This window comes from Sinohyriopsis cumingii, chromosome 15 (assembly GCF_028554795.1).
Source record: "Sinohyriopsis cumingii isolate HCF-2022 chromosome 15, ASM2855479v2, whole genome shotgun sequence".
Classification (NCBI taxonomy): Eukaryota; Metazoa; Mollusca; class Bivalvia; order Unionida; family Unionidae; genus Sinohyriopsis; species Sinohyriopsis cumingii.
In genome coordinates, this window is record NC_142975.1 from 38,440,861 (window position 1) to 38,454,267 (window position 13,407).

General features: G+C 34.6%; 1 protein-coding gene across 1 annotated transcript in view; it reads left to right on the forward strand.

Moving 5' to 3' along the window:
- Nucleotides 1-1,658: 1,658 nt before the first annotated feature.
- LOC149781636 (ER membrane protein complex subunit 1-like) overlaps nt 1,659-13,407 on the forward strand; it is a 93,910-nt gene continuing 82,161 nt past the window's right edge. The window contains exons 1-3 of the mRNA XM_089935700.1: nt 1,659-1,770; nt 8,610-8,743; nt 10,276-10,341. Coding sequence (XP_089791826.1) covers nt 1,676-1,770; nt 8,610-8,743; nt 10,276-10,341 — 295 coding nt within the window. The 5' untranslated portion in view covers nt 1,659-1,675. The remainder of the gene's footprint in view (nt 1,771-8,609; nt 8,744-10,275; nt 10,342-13,407) is intronic.

The following is a 13,407-nucleotide window of genomic DNA, read 5'->3' on the forward strand; positions in this document are numbered from 1 at the left end:
AAATTTAATTTACATAATATTTATTTACTTCTTACATGCCAACAGCAAAAAAGAATAAAATTACCATAAATATTTACACTGTAATGACAAGAAACACATATTTATACCGGTATGCAATTGGCAACTAATAATATCATGTGAGATTTGGTCAGTCTTTCTTATTAGAGACTCAGTTGTACAAGATAGAATGTAGATTTATTGAGTAAAAAAATCACTATTTTGTAATCATTAACATGCATTAATCAATCATACAATAAAGATAATGATAAAATGCAGTTAACATTGAAAAACATCTCCTTTTTCAACTTTAACTGAATTTTTAAAAAATGGTTACAAATCAATAAATGGTACGTGTATCATTATTCATTATTGTTTAAAATGTAATGTTGTTAATGTTACAAAAGCAGTGCATATATGTGCTTGAGAAGATATTATTTATTATTCTAATCTCTTCTTTCAGCTTTCCTTTTTCATGTTGATAGCATAGGAAAGAAGTAATAGGTTTATTATAAATGGCAACAATTTATAAATTTTATAAGAAATTTAGAATTTTATGTAGATCATTTATTATGTTAAACACAGATAACAGGAAGCTTGCATATTCAAATGACAGGTTGTACTGACAGTTAAAAGTAGTTGCAGGGAGAATAAATTATTCATAATAATGATAATAATATAAAGAAAAGATTGCAAAATAGAAACTTGACCATATATAAGCAATAAAAAAGATGACATGCCTCACAAAAAAGACAGCTTGAATCACAAACTTTATTACCTCACAACAAAGAAACTGTTTCTTGTTTTTCCTTTTACCTTTATGTCAATATCCAAGATATTGCAAAAGAACACGAAATCAAGAATTTATACACATTGAATAGTAAATTGAATTTTGGTCAACTGCAACCTTCTTATTTATTATTGTTTATGCATCTATTCAACTGGAACACTTAAAAAAATTACATAAATGGAGACAGAAATAAATAATAAATATATCAAGTTCCATGGCTTTACAGTTATACATTATTTATTACCATAGATTAATATATACCATTCACAAGCACAAAATGTATATTAATTTCAATAGAGGAACAATAACATTAACAACAAGAAAATAAAGCTGAATAACAAATATATATTTTTGTACAATAAAACAAAATCTATAATCTCTATATTCTCAGTTCCTAATGTCTATCTTACACGATTGTAATTCTATAACCATTTCTGCATTTCCTTTCATTACTGTAGCTAAATATTTTAAATGCAAACTTAAAAAATAAAATCTGATAATAAAAGTCAGAAAATGAAGACTTACATAAATAAATATAAGTATGCTTAGTTTCATGCCAATACATTTATAAAAAATAAAAAGGATATATATTGTATTGTTGTATACATACTTCAAGTTGGAGTTCCATTACAATACACGAGTGCCCTAAATGTTCATATTAATTTAAATGGGTGAACATTATCAATAACAACCTGTACCAGAAATGTACTTTTAATTTACATGTACTCTATTCCTGCAATTTCTTTTACATGACATTATTTTCGTCTCCTTCACTGTCCTTTACCGTACATTACTGTGTTTAGGGAGATCGGTCTGCATACGGGTTAAGTAAGCGATTACAGTTTCTTTTTCACTTACTTTCAAGCGTTCATTTACCTTGGATTAAAAATGGGTACTCGCGACATTTTTCGTGGCCTTTTAATTATTGTTCATTTATGTTTTGTTTTATCCCTTTATGAAGATCAAATAGGAAAATTTGACTGGTAAGAAACGCCTTCATTTTGCTTTAGTTTGAAGATGTAGAAAACAGTTTTGAAAATGAAATACTTCACAGGGAACGTTCACGTGTTGCCAACAGAAATACTCGTGTTTGCACAGGAGGTCATTATTAATGAAATACCAGCTTTTTCATTTCTGCCAAGCTATTTTTCTGTGGTGATGCAACCAAGTATATACGGTTTCTAGAAAAGCTACTATAGTGATTTAGCCAACTGAAATAAGTGGGTATGTGTAATTTCCAGAATACATTTGAGACATTCCATGCCAAATGACCCAGAGATCCCCGGTAGTCCAACAATGTAAGATATAGTACATGTTTTTGTTTTAGTGATATGTCTTACTACCCAAATAACGGATTTGTATAGCGTGTACCGATGTCGATTGACATCGGAATGAGTACTAAGACTTTCAGGAATATCTCACACACATGGCAGCCTATATCAACACTCTTCTCTAATTTTTGTGTAATCAATCTACTTGGAACTTACTTCGGCATACCTCGACTACCGTCGCATTGCAGCAAATTCAAATGTATGTGAACGGAACGTGAAAATGCATCCATTTACTAGTGTCGTATTTTTATTCCACCAGGATAAAGACAGCACAGTAAGTATATTAATTACACATAAATTAGTGGGAAAATATTGATATAGGCTGCCAAGTGTGTGAGATGTTCCTGAAACTTTGATTACTCATTCCACTGTCAGCAACATCGGAACACACTATACAAGGCCATTATTTGGATAGTAAGACATAGCACCTAAACAAAATCAAAATGCGCTATGTCTTACATGAAACAATTATGCTAATTAATGAGCTATCTCTGATCGTTTTTAAAAGAGAAATTTGATCTTATGATCACTTTAGAAGTAGTTGTCAAGCAAGCTGTTAGTTACTCTGCGGATAAAATGAGTTTGCTAAATTGTTTTCTCAAGGAAGGTAATAACGGCAATTCGGAGAAGGTAAATTTTTTTGAAAATGGAGGGATAAAACGTAAGACGGATACTGAGTGTGCTTGTTATCCCAGTCTTGAATATATGACTCAGAAGGTGGCAGACATATACATGGACATAATTTCAAATCCATGGGCTAAAACATATACATGAACCTGAAGAAGCCAAATGTATAACAACCAATGTTTTTAAAAATTAAATTCTTTTAAGAAATAATTATGTTGTATATTATTTCGTTTGTTGTTTTCTATGAATTAAGTACATGCGTCTCATCAAATCTCGGCAAGTGATTTCCAGTTTGGGGCCAGTGAAAAGTAAGATGGGACTAGTGAAGAGAAAGGTGGGACTAGTGAATTTTCTGAAACCACTTGTCCTGCTCACTCTATGTAGAAAGTGCGCAAAAGTAACACTAGCTCGAGGATTCAAAATATGTTCAGTTGATTTATGTCTTCAGTTTTGTTTCCTCTTGTGTCTCAAACTCCCAGGTCTTTGCTCTTTCAACGATATCTGGCTTGAACAAGAGAAATACTAGGTATAGATGAAAAAGGATAAAACATGTAAACAAATGATGTTTTGTACATTGTGTAATAAAGGATCAACTTGGCTTTGATGGAAGAAGGAGCTCTTACAAGTCATGCCAAAGGTAAGATGCAAATTAGTACACAGTAACTACACACTGTTGTTTTGAATTATGTGTGAGGAAGAGTACCGATGTGATTTAATATTGACTCAGTATGGAAAATTAGTGGATGAAGTTATCCAGTCAGTCATTCCTTGAAAGGCTTCAATAGAACAGAGATGACAGTCTCGATGAAGTGTTTTATTCTGTCTTTTCCAAAAGAAAGGAATATGTGGAACTTTGGAATGTTCTCCAGAAAATGTTGTCACATGGGCAGGCAACAGTGAAGAGAGGATTTTCTGTCAACAAACAGGTATCTTTTGAGAATCTCAGCAGAAAAAGCATCAGAGCTCAAAGGCTAATCATTGACACAATGAGAAAAGCAGGTAAACCTTTGGAAATCATCATTAGCAATAAAATGATGACATATGCCTCCTCTGCAAGACATAAGTACCATGCCTATCTGGATAAGAAGAAAGCAGAGTATGAAGAGAAAATCAGAGAAGGAAAGAAATGGTAGTGAACAATGGATGAAGTGGAAGGACTTAAAGCCTAAAAGCTGTGTCTTGAAGCTGACATTGCCAGCCTATATGCTTTCTCTGTTCAGAGGGCAGAAGAAGCAGAGTTAAGAGGACTCATTGTGCTTGTCACAGCGTCAAATGCTCTTAGGAGAAGAGCACAGGAAAAGTTGACAGGTGGCTTCTGTTACCAAAATGATAAAATGATTGAGGAGAGAAAACATCAATTATAATAATGCATTTAAAGCAGTGCTGATGTCTATTAACCCTTTACCTCATACAAGCGTCTTTGGACGCCTCTACTCCATTCGCATGGAAGCGCCTTTTGACGCCTCTGCAGTATTCGCATATAAGCGCCTTTTGAAGCCTGCTGTAAACATCAGCCATTTTGAGATAGTTTTCGTAGCGCCACCTTCGGGGAAAATCCCCCTATTACATACTACATTCATTTCTGCGAATGACAATTACGTCAGATCACGTGGTCGCTATTCATGCACTGGTCGATATCTGCTATTTAAAGTAACTGGGTCGTAATCTCCACTCTCCAAAATGGCAGCCGCGGATTTCATTCAGTACGTACGAAGTTTTCACGATTAGAATAACAACCACGAAAGATTCAATAAATTAGGTAAAGGCTCTGATATTAATGTAGGCAGCAATTAGTTTTTATAAATTATCAAATTCAGATGACTTAGTGATATAGACGCACACAAAAACCTTGTAAATTTCGAGTATCGGAAATGGCAGCTATGGTTGGTCACGCGGCCTCACTGACATGACGGTGAACGAGTTCTCTCAAGATTTCGAAGCACATAAAAAAATTCTTCTGTGGAAAATAATTACACAGCTATAACAATCGGACATTACTCTTAAATTTTTCCACATATAATATATGTGTACCAAAAATGTAAAATGGTTAAAATTGTTGTTAAACGTAACATACACTAAATTGCTTAACAGTTCACAGGCAGGATTTCATTCAGTACTTACGAAGTTTTCACGAGTAGAATCTCAACCACGAAAGATTCAATAACTTTGGTAAAGGTTATGATATTTATGTAAGCAGCAATTAGTTTGTATTGATTATTAAATTCAGATGACTTAGTGATGTAGACGCAGACGAAAAACGTGTAAATTTCGAGTATGGGAAATGGCAGCTACGGTTGGTCACACGGCCTCACTGACATGACGGTGAATGAGTTCTCTCTCGATTTTAAAGCACATTAAATATTCTTCTGTGAAAAATAATTACACAGCTATAACAATCGGACTTTACTCTTCAATTTTTCCATATATAATAGATGTCTACCTTAAACGTAAAATGGTTAAAACTGCTGTTAAACGTAACACCACTACATTGCTTAACAATTCACAGGCATGCCTATGCGGATGCGGTCTGCTAGGTAACAGGTGTTCTATTTATAGCGTGCTGCACTTTGTCACTATGCTCTATGAGGTAAAGGGTTAAGAGAACAATTTATTTTGTATTAAATCTGATGCATAAGTTAAATATTTTTTAAAAATGATGAATGTTAACATATCATCTAGATCACTATAAATCAATTTTAGGAAATCAATTATAGTTTGGATTTCATTATTAAACAATATTGCAGTATTTTGTATTTGTTGTGTTCTCATATAACCTGTATGCAAAATAGTAGCAAAAATAGGTCTTAGGAAATCTATGTTTGTGGCCTTTGAAAGTTTGGGGAAAGTCTTTGAATTTATTATTCAGAGTTCATTATGAACCCTGCATACAGTATGACCCCACTATAACACAGTGGTTGGGGTCCATAGAGCCCGACTGTGTTAAAGACTGAACTTTGTTATAAACAACCTAGTCAGTTAGCTGAAGAAATGGATGCATGTACCAAAATAAGCATGCTGGGGAAGGGGTTGGATAATAAAAGTGGGTGCACAAAGTCTTTCATTCAATTAAATGAAGACAACATTAGTCTGAAATACACAGGTACATTAACAATTTAAATTTATGTAACAAAGTCCATAATGCATTAAGTACCGTACATGTATATGAAAAGTCCACAAATCTGAGCATAGATTATGATATAAATTTCATGTATCAGTCACATCCCATTAGAAAACAAGTAAGACACATATAAACAATGGTAGTCCTCATTTGATCTATATACCATTGTGTACAAACACATCAATAAACAATTCACTATGATATTGTTGCCATTATCACATGGCTATTTAGTTGTTTACATGTACATGTATTTAAACCAGCCTAGATTTTGGTCAATGCAAAAAGCCATCATATTGCATTACATTTATTTAAGTTTGGCATTGACTTTCTTTGATGAAATGCGCTTTATTGTTCTAGAAGATTGCAAGCAACTTACTTTGATGAAGGGTACGTGTGCTATTGAAGTCACCACTAAAGAATGAATTTGGAGAACCAAACAAATGCCAATTTGTTATTCCCGTGGCAATATCAAATAAATGTATAACATTGAGACTGAATCTTTTTCAAAATTTGCTTAGGATTTTTACAGAATTATTGGTGCTTCAAAGGCTATCAGTTTTCATTAACATTTCAGCAAAACTATTTCTTCTGGGTACCTTTGTTAAAATAATGAACAGTGTTTTGGTTGATTGTATTTATTCCATTTCCTGCCTTCAAAGTGTAGTCAATTGTAGTTTTTCTGCTAGTGTGATAGTTTGAGTATTACAGTAAAATACTCAGGCCAGATGTCAGTGTACGTGGATTATGATATAACAACGTACAGGTTAAGATGGTTTGTCAGTATGAAGAAAGGATTTATTTATGTAACAATAGATAAATTCCAGTGCATTTTATATCCATGTCTGCAGCTTCATTTCATAGTGCATTTGAATTTCTCCACTCCGAAACCCAAGATTGTATATACAAGTTTAAACAGCCAACAATGTTTTTGCAAAAAAAGATCACCGTGTGGTATATTTTGTTGCCAGTAAGTATAACAAATTGCAATTTGCAATGTTGGCCACTACTCATTGTGATCCCTGAATAAATGTTTTACATGTAATTTTTCATACTTTTGAGAAGAGATAAATACTTTTCAAGTACAAAAAATACATGAATATGAAATATCAGGAACCATGACATGATCAACTTATATTAGACTTAAAAAATTATCTGTTCCCCAAAATGTTAGTAGCCTTTGGCAAAGCCCAGTGTGATCCCTGAATAAACTTAATACATGAATATGAAATATCAGGAACCATGACATGATCAACTTACATTAGAATTATTTTTTTTTTTATCCTCTCAGCAAAATGATAGTAACCTTTTGCATGTTATTTTTCACACTTTTAAGAAGAAATTTTATTTTTAAATATGAGAAAGATGCACGCATAGGAAATATTAGGAGCCATGCCACAATTATTTTATATCAAAGTACGTTATAACAGAGCGTGCTATAGCCATGTCACACTGTAACAGGAATCATGGTATAATAAGGGCCTTGTAAAAGGAATCATAGTATAATGCAGAACCTTGTAACAGGAACCATGTTTTAATGAAGGTTGTAACAGGAACCATGTTATAATCAAGGGCCTTGTAACAGGAACCATACTGTAATCAATAGCCCTGTAATGGGAACCATGTTATAAACCAGGGCCTTCACACAGCAGCCATGTTATAATTAAGGGCCTTGTAACAGGACCTATGTTATAATAAGGGCCTTATAACAGGAACCATGTTGTAATCAATAGCCTTTTAATAGGAACCATGTTATAATCAAGGGACCTCTGTCTGCATGGGTTCGAGTCTCGGATTCGGCCAATGTGGATATGTGAGAAAGCTTGCCAGTAGCTTCTCGAAGGTCAGTGGTTCTTTCCAGGGATTTCCCGGTTCTTCCTCCACCATTAATACTGGCCGCCATGTATAGCCTATTGTGTGCTGAAAAATGGCATTAAACCCTACAACAACAACAATAATCAAGGGCTTATAACAGAAACCATGTTGTAATCAATAGCCTTTTAATAGGAACCATGTTATAATCAAGGGCCTTATAACAGGAACCATGTTGTAATCAATAGCCTTTTAATAGTAACCATGTTATAATCAAGGGCCTTATAACATGACCTATGTTGTAATCAATAGCCTTTTACTAAGAACCATGTTATAATCAAGGGCCTTACAACAGGACCTATGTTGTAATCAATATCCTTTTAATAGGGACCATGTTATAATCAAGGACCTTATAACAGGACCCATGTTATAATCAATAGCCTTTTAATAGGAACCATGCTATAATTAAGGGCCTTATAACAGGACCCATGTTGTAATCAGTAGCCTTTTGATAGGAACCATGTTATAATCAAGGGGTTTGCAGACCTTTCTTTAAGAAGAACATTTTTTCTCTAATTATAGGTGAAAGAAAGCTTGATTTAACTTATTCAGTTTTACCAATTTTCTGCCATAGTCATGAACGCTTTCATATCATAAAGTTATCTATGCAAATTTGTATTGAAAAGTCACATGTACCTGTATAAAACTTTATTTATGATGCCTTCAGGCATTGAATAAACAGCTCTCTCAGGTGTTATATGTAATGTAACTTTTGTGTTAGAGAATCCATGGAACTAGCAACTATGCCAAATGATCATCCATCAGTTATAAATATGTATTTGATTTGAAAGCAATCTTCAAAATAGCAAATTAATGATTAAGAAACTATTATTATCTACAGTATGTCAAGTTTAAAATTTAAATTCTTATTTTATAGGAGACAGCAGTATGTAGGTAAGGTAGAAAACCTTTATTGGGAGCAGAGTCCAGGCTTGGGGATGGGGAAGAAAATATTTGTGTCCACGGAGAAGAATGTCCTTGCTGCTATTCATACACACAATGGAAGCATTGGTAAGTCATTCTGATAGTTAATTCCACCATTATTCCAAATTTTATCAGAATGTCTTTGTTATTGTAGGACTTAACTCCATTGTTGTGAGACTTTTCTGTACTATATGTATTAGATTAAATTAGCAGTCACACACTCCACATTTGCAAACATGTTATTATGTACATACGGGTGCACTCTAAACTGTTGCCCCGAGTGTCCGAGTGGTCGAAAGCGCTGTCCGTTACTTACTGCCATCTCACCTCTGTCTGTGTAGGTTCAAGTCTCGGATTCGGCCAATGTGGGTATGTGAGAAAGCTTGCCATTAGCTTCTCGAGGGTCGGTGGTTCTTTCCGGTGGTTTCCCAGGTTCTTCCTCCACCATTAATACTGGCTGCCATGTATAGCCTATCGTATGCTGAAAAATGGCGTTAAACCCTTCAACAACAACAACAACAGCACTCTAAACTCATGGTATTTGTATTGTTTGTAGCTTGAAACTGTTTAGTCATTACTTGTCATTTGTATCTAAGTATTATATTGTATCCATTTTATTTGCCCACCCAACACATCACACTCCTAAACAATAAGAAAACCAGACAATATTTTTGGCACTTTAAACACATTGCTGGTTATGTTTTACCAAGTCGATGAGAGCTGTGTGCCTTTCCTGAGGCAGTCAAGGCAGGCATTGGACACATGATCCTTGAATTACAACTCTGGTCGTCTATCAGCTAATATTTAATCCAAAGGTTGCAGGTTTGATACCTGCTATGTCCATCCCAGATTGGCTGCCACTGTGTGTCTTTGGGAAAGGTGCCTAGCATCATATGCATGTAATCATTAATGCATGCAAAGTGCTGTTAGAACAGACAAAATTGTCTGGTGTTCTTATTGTTGAATGAACCTAGTTTGTCAACTTAGTAAAACAATATGGTCCATCAACAACTACAGCTAAGTGGCTAATGAATGAAAACAAAAACCTTTGAAATGGATGTTGTTGTTGTTGTGGGGTTTGTTTAACGCCATTTTTCAGCACAAGATGGGCTATGTATGGTGGCCAGTATTAATGGTGGAGGAAGAACCCGGGAAGAACCACCGACCCACGAGAAGCTACTGGCAGGCTTTCTCACATACCCACATTGGCCGAATTCTAGACTCGAACCCACACAGACAGAGGTGAGATGACACTGATCCGTGACGGAGAGCGCTTTCGGCCACTCAGGGCCCTGAAATGGATGTAATTTTTATTTCAGAGTTTAAATAATTTCTTTTTATTTCAAGACAGAATTTGAGTTTTTGAATCCCCAAGATTTTGGTGTCCTGTAAACATTATGGGGGAATCACTTTGTTTTTCTGAAAATTTCAACTTATGTGCGGCATTATCTAAAATTATTCATATTTAATCAGTCTCGGAGCATTATCTAACTAGCAGTTAGACTGAACAAATCACGTTTCTTTAATTAAATAAATTTAGCAGGCGGCTCAGTTGTAAATATTTGCAATAAGTATCTAAATATAGCAATATGTTTAATGTATCTTTTTACATTTTGTAGCATGGAGGAAAGTTTTTGAAGAGGGACCTCGTGGAAAAGTTGACCAGCTGCTATATAATGATGATGGTGAGTTTGTAAAGGATGGATTTACTTCTGCTGATATGTGCCATTGTTAAAGGGTTTTCCCTGAAGCATTTCAAGGCCTGCATCTCAGCTTTTTCATTAGAGACACCTGTCATGATCTCAGTAGTCAATAGTGACTACTTTCTGAAATATGTATTGGTCTGCTTTTTGCAAGATGGACCAATATTTCAGGACCATCATTTTAAAGCTAAGGGACTAAATTACCTATTGATTTACTAACCATGGGAAAATGTAGCACTGACAGTATTTTAACCAGGGGAAATCTGTATTTACACTGAGTGTATTTACCAAAGATTAAATGTTAATTTGATGTTTCTTGAGTGTTGATAGCATTACCTATGAAAGTATACAACAACAGATGGACCTGACATTTAAGTTCATATTTATTTCGTAGTTTGTTGGATGAATGCAGATGTTTTGGATTTCCATGAGAGCAGTCAGATATAAGAATCAGTAAATAAATTCAGTAGGGTTAAATAGGGGGTGTGATGGTAATGCAAGTGTAATTAGTCTTGAACAATTCACTTGCTAGAGACTGGATGGTCCTTGTGTTCAAACTTCTTTGCTGGATTCTCTGAGCAAATCCTGGTCAGAACCAAGTTGACATATGCCTATATGTTTGCAGTATATGTATTTAATTAATTGCTTCCCCCTCTTTTTTTTGTGTGGGTAAAGCTCCATCAACCAGGCATTGTGAAACTTTTTTTTGTTGGGCTTTGCTGATAGCTAGTTGCTGCCTGAATTGGCTTCAAAAGTTAATCACACTAGAACATTATTCGATCAACTTAAATGATCATGTTTTGCATTTTAATGCAGAAAATCTGAATTGAAAGAAACACTGCTCCTGTTCACAAACTTGTCAAATATCTATAATACATATGGCTAAATTATTCCCATTCCTAGCTATGATGTGTAATAACTGTTGTTCTCCTACACATATCTAGCATCACATAGATTTACCTATACTGAGTCATTCATTGTCCTTATCCTACCTATGCAAATTAACACAGTGGGCTTACCCACTGCAGACTTCAAACACATGTCACTAGCTGCCAACTCTCACGAATTTGGTGTGAATTTCACAACTTTTTCGGCGATTTGAGGATTCACTCCACAAGCCTAAATTTCAAGAATTCTCCAATCCTCAATTATTTTAAATCTTTAATAAAATAACCAATTTCCCATTAAGCACTAGTCATGATATTCGTAGTTGCTGAAATGGTCTGGTACTGCTGGTCACGATATTAGTACATCTACAGCCGATTAGTACAGTTGGTCTGGTAGCAAGCATTTTAGCCTATTTTAATCTATATGTATAGAGTAGTTTTACACAAATGCTTTTGAGAGAAACTGGGGCCTAACCAGAATTTTGCCCCGTGCATGCGTCACCAACACTGATTTGACTTACCATTCAGCATCACGTATAAGATCTTGAAAATGTCTTCACCACCAAGGGAAAAGAAATGTATTACTCAAAATGTGAAGGTTTAATTTGGAACATATCAAAAATTGGCTGTGCATTATGCAGTTTAACGTTGATATTCATGCCTTGTGCACTCTGTGCGTCATCGCAGAGACGATGTCAGGTTGCAAAAAACACATAGAAGTTGGGAAAAATAAGAATTCGCAGATTTCAGCTCTGGAATATATTTTAAGCCATTGACAGAAGACCTGCAGGCTACCAACGCTGAAGCATTATTTGTTAGTTTTCTTGTCGAACACAGTCTACCTGTGTCAGCTGGAGACCATGCTAAACATTTGTTCTGACAAATGTTCCTTAACTCGAAGATCGCTTCCAAATTTTCCTGTGGAAGAACCAAAAGTACTGCAGCTCCTGTGCATTCCTCACAGCAACAGTGACAACGAAAAAGTATTTTCTCTAGTGAGGAAAAATAAGACAGACTTTAGGGCCTCCTTAGCTGCAGAAAATTTGTCAGCAATTTTAGTCACCAACATCAACCAGCAGGCAAGAAGTCTGAACTGTTTAGAAAACAAATTTACGTTCAAGCAGTTGAGGAAGATCACATCTGCCACAGTATCATGTCTTGATAAATAAATATTTCTTCATATATGTAGTGTTTTAGTATTATATTGACAACTTGATATAGGGTAGTATTGACAGTCAGAGTGGATGGAGTTATTGTCATGGTATTTTGTACTAATTCATTTCCAAATTCACGACTTTTTATCCTTATTTTCACTAAAGGTTGGCAGCTATGCACATATCACTAGCTATTGTCAGTCATTTAAGTAACGTGTGATGTATTGACCTCTTGGCCTTTTAATTACTGCTGTTTAAACTGCCTAATGATATATTATGGATAGTTTTACGTCAGCTCCAATTGTTTGCTCTTTATACATGCTACGTATACTGAAAGTGGTGAATGTGTTGTGTTTTAAAAAATATATTTATTTCGAAGATTGCAAAAAATTATTTTTTGTTAAAAAAAACTACTGTCATGGGGTTTGGGAGTACAAAGTCTTGTTTTTAAGATGACAAACCAAATTGATTGAAATCAGATCTTCATTTCACTTATGACAGTGGTGATTGGATTTTAATCATATCGCACCATGTTATTGCAGATATGTCAACATCTTGAAAATATATTTCCACATTTCATAATCAATGTTTTCTCTGGCAAATTTCTTTTTCTTTTTAAACAAGCTTGATAGGTACCTCTCTTACAATAGCAGACTGCCCAATCCAGTCTGAAATTAGTGGTGTCCCAGGCATTGGGCTATTGTTTAGCACTGTAAAAAAAAGGATGCTTTCAATTGAAACCTTTTAGAAACCATGTCTATTCTGTGTTGGAACTGCTTATTTTCAGTCATCAAAGGTGATCTCCTATTTTGATGGGAATAAATGACATAAAAATAATACAGGTTTTAAGCTATTACCTTTCATGTCTTTTCCATTCCATTATTGTGTTTACACAGTTGAAATTCTTAGTTACAGATCAAAAACAACAGTAATAATGTTGTAACAAATCTTTCTTTGGCCATAAATGCTTTTTTATCTAGCGATTTGGAATTTTTTCAGAGGAGATT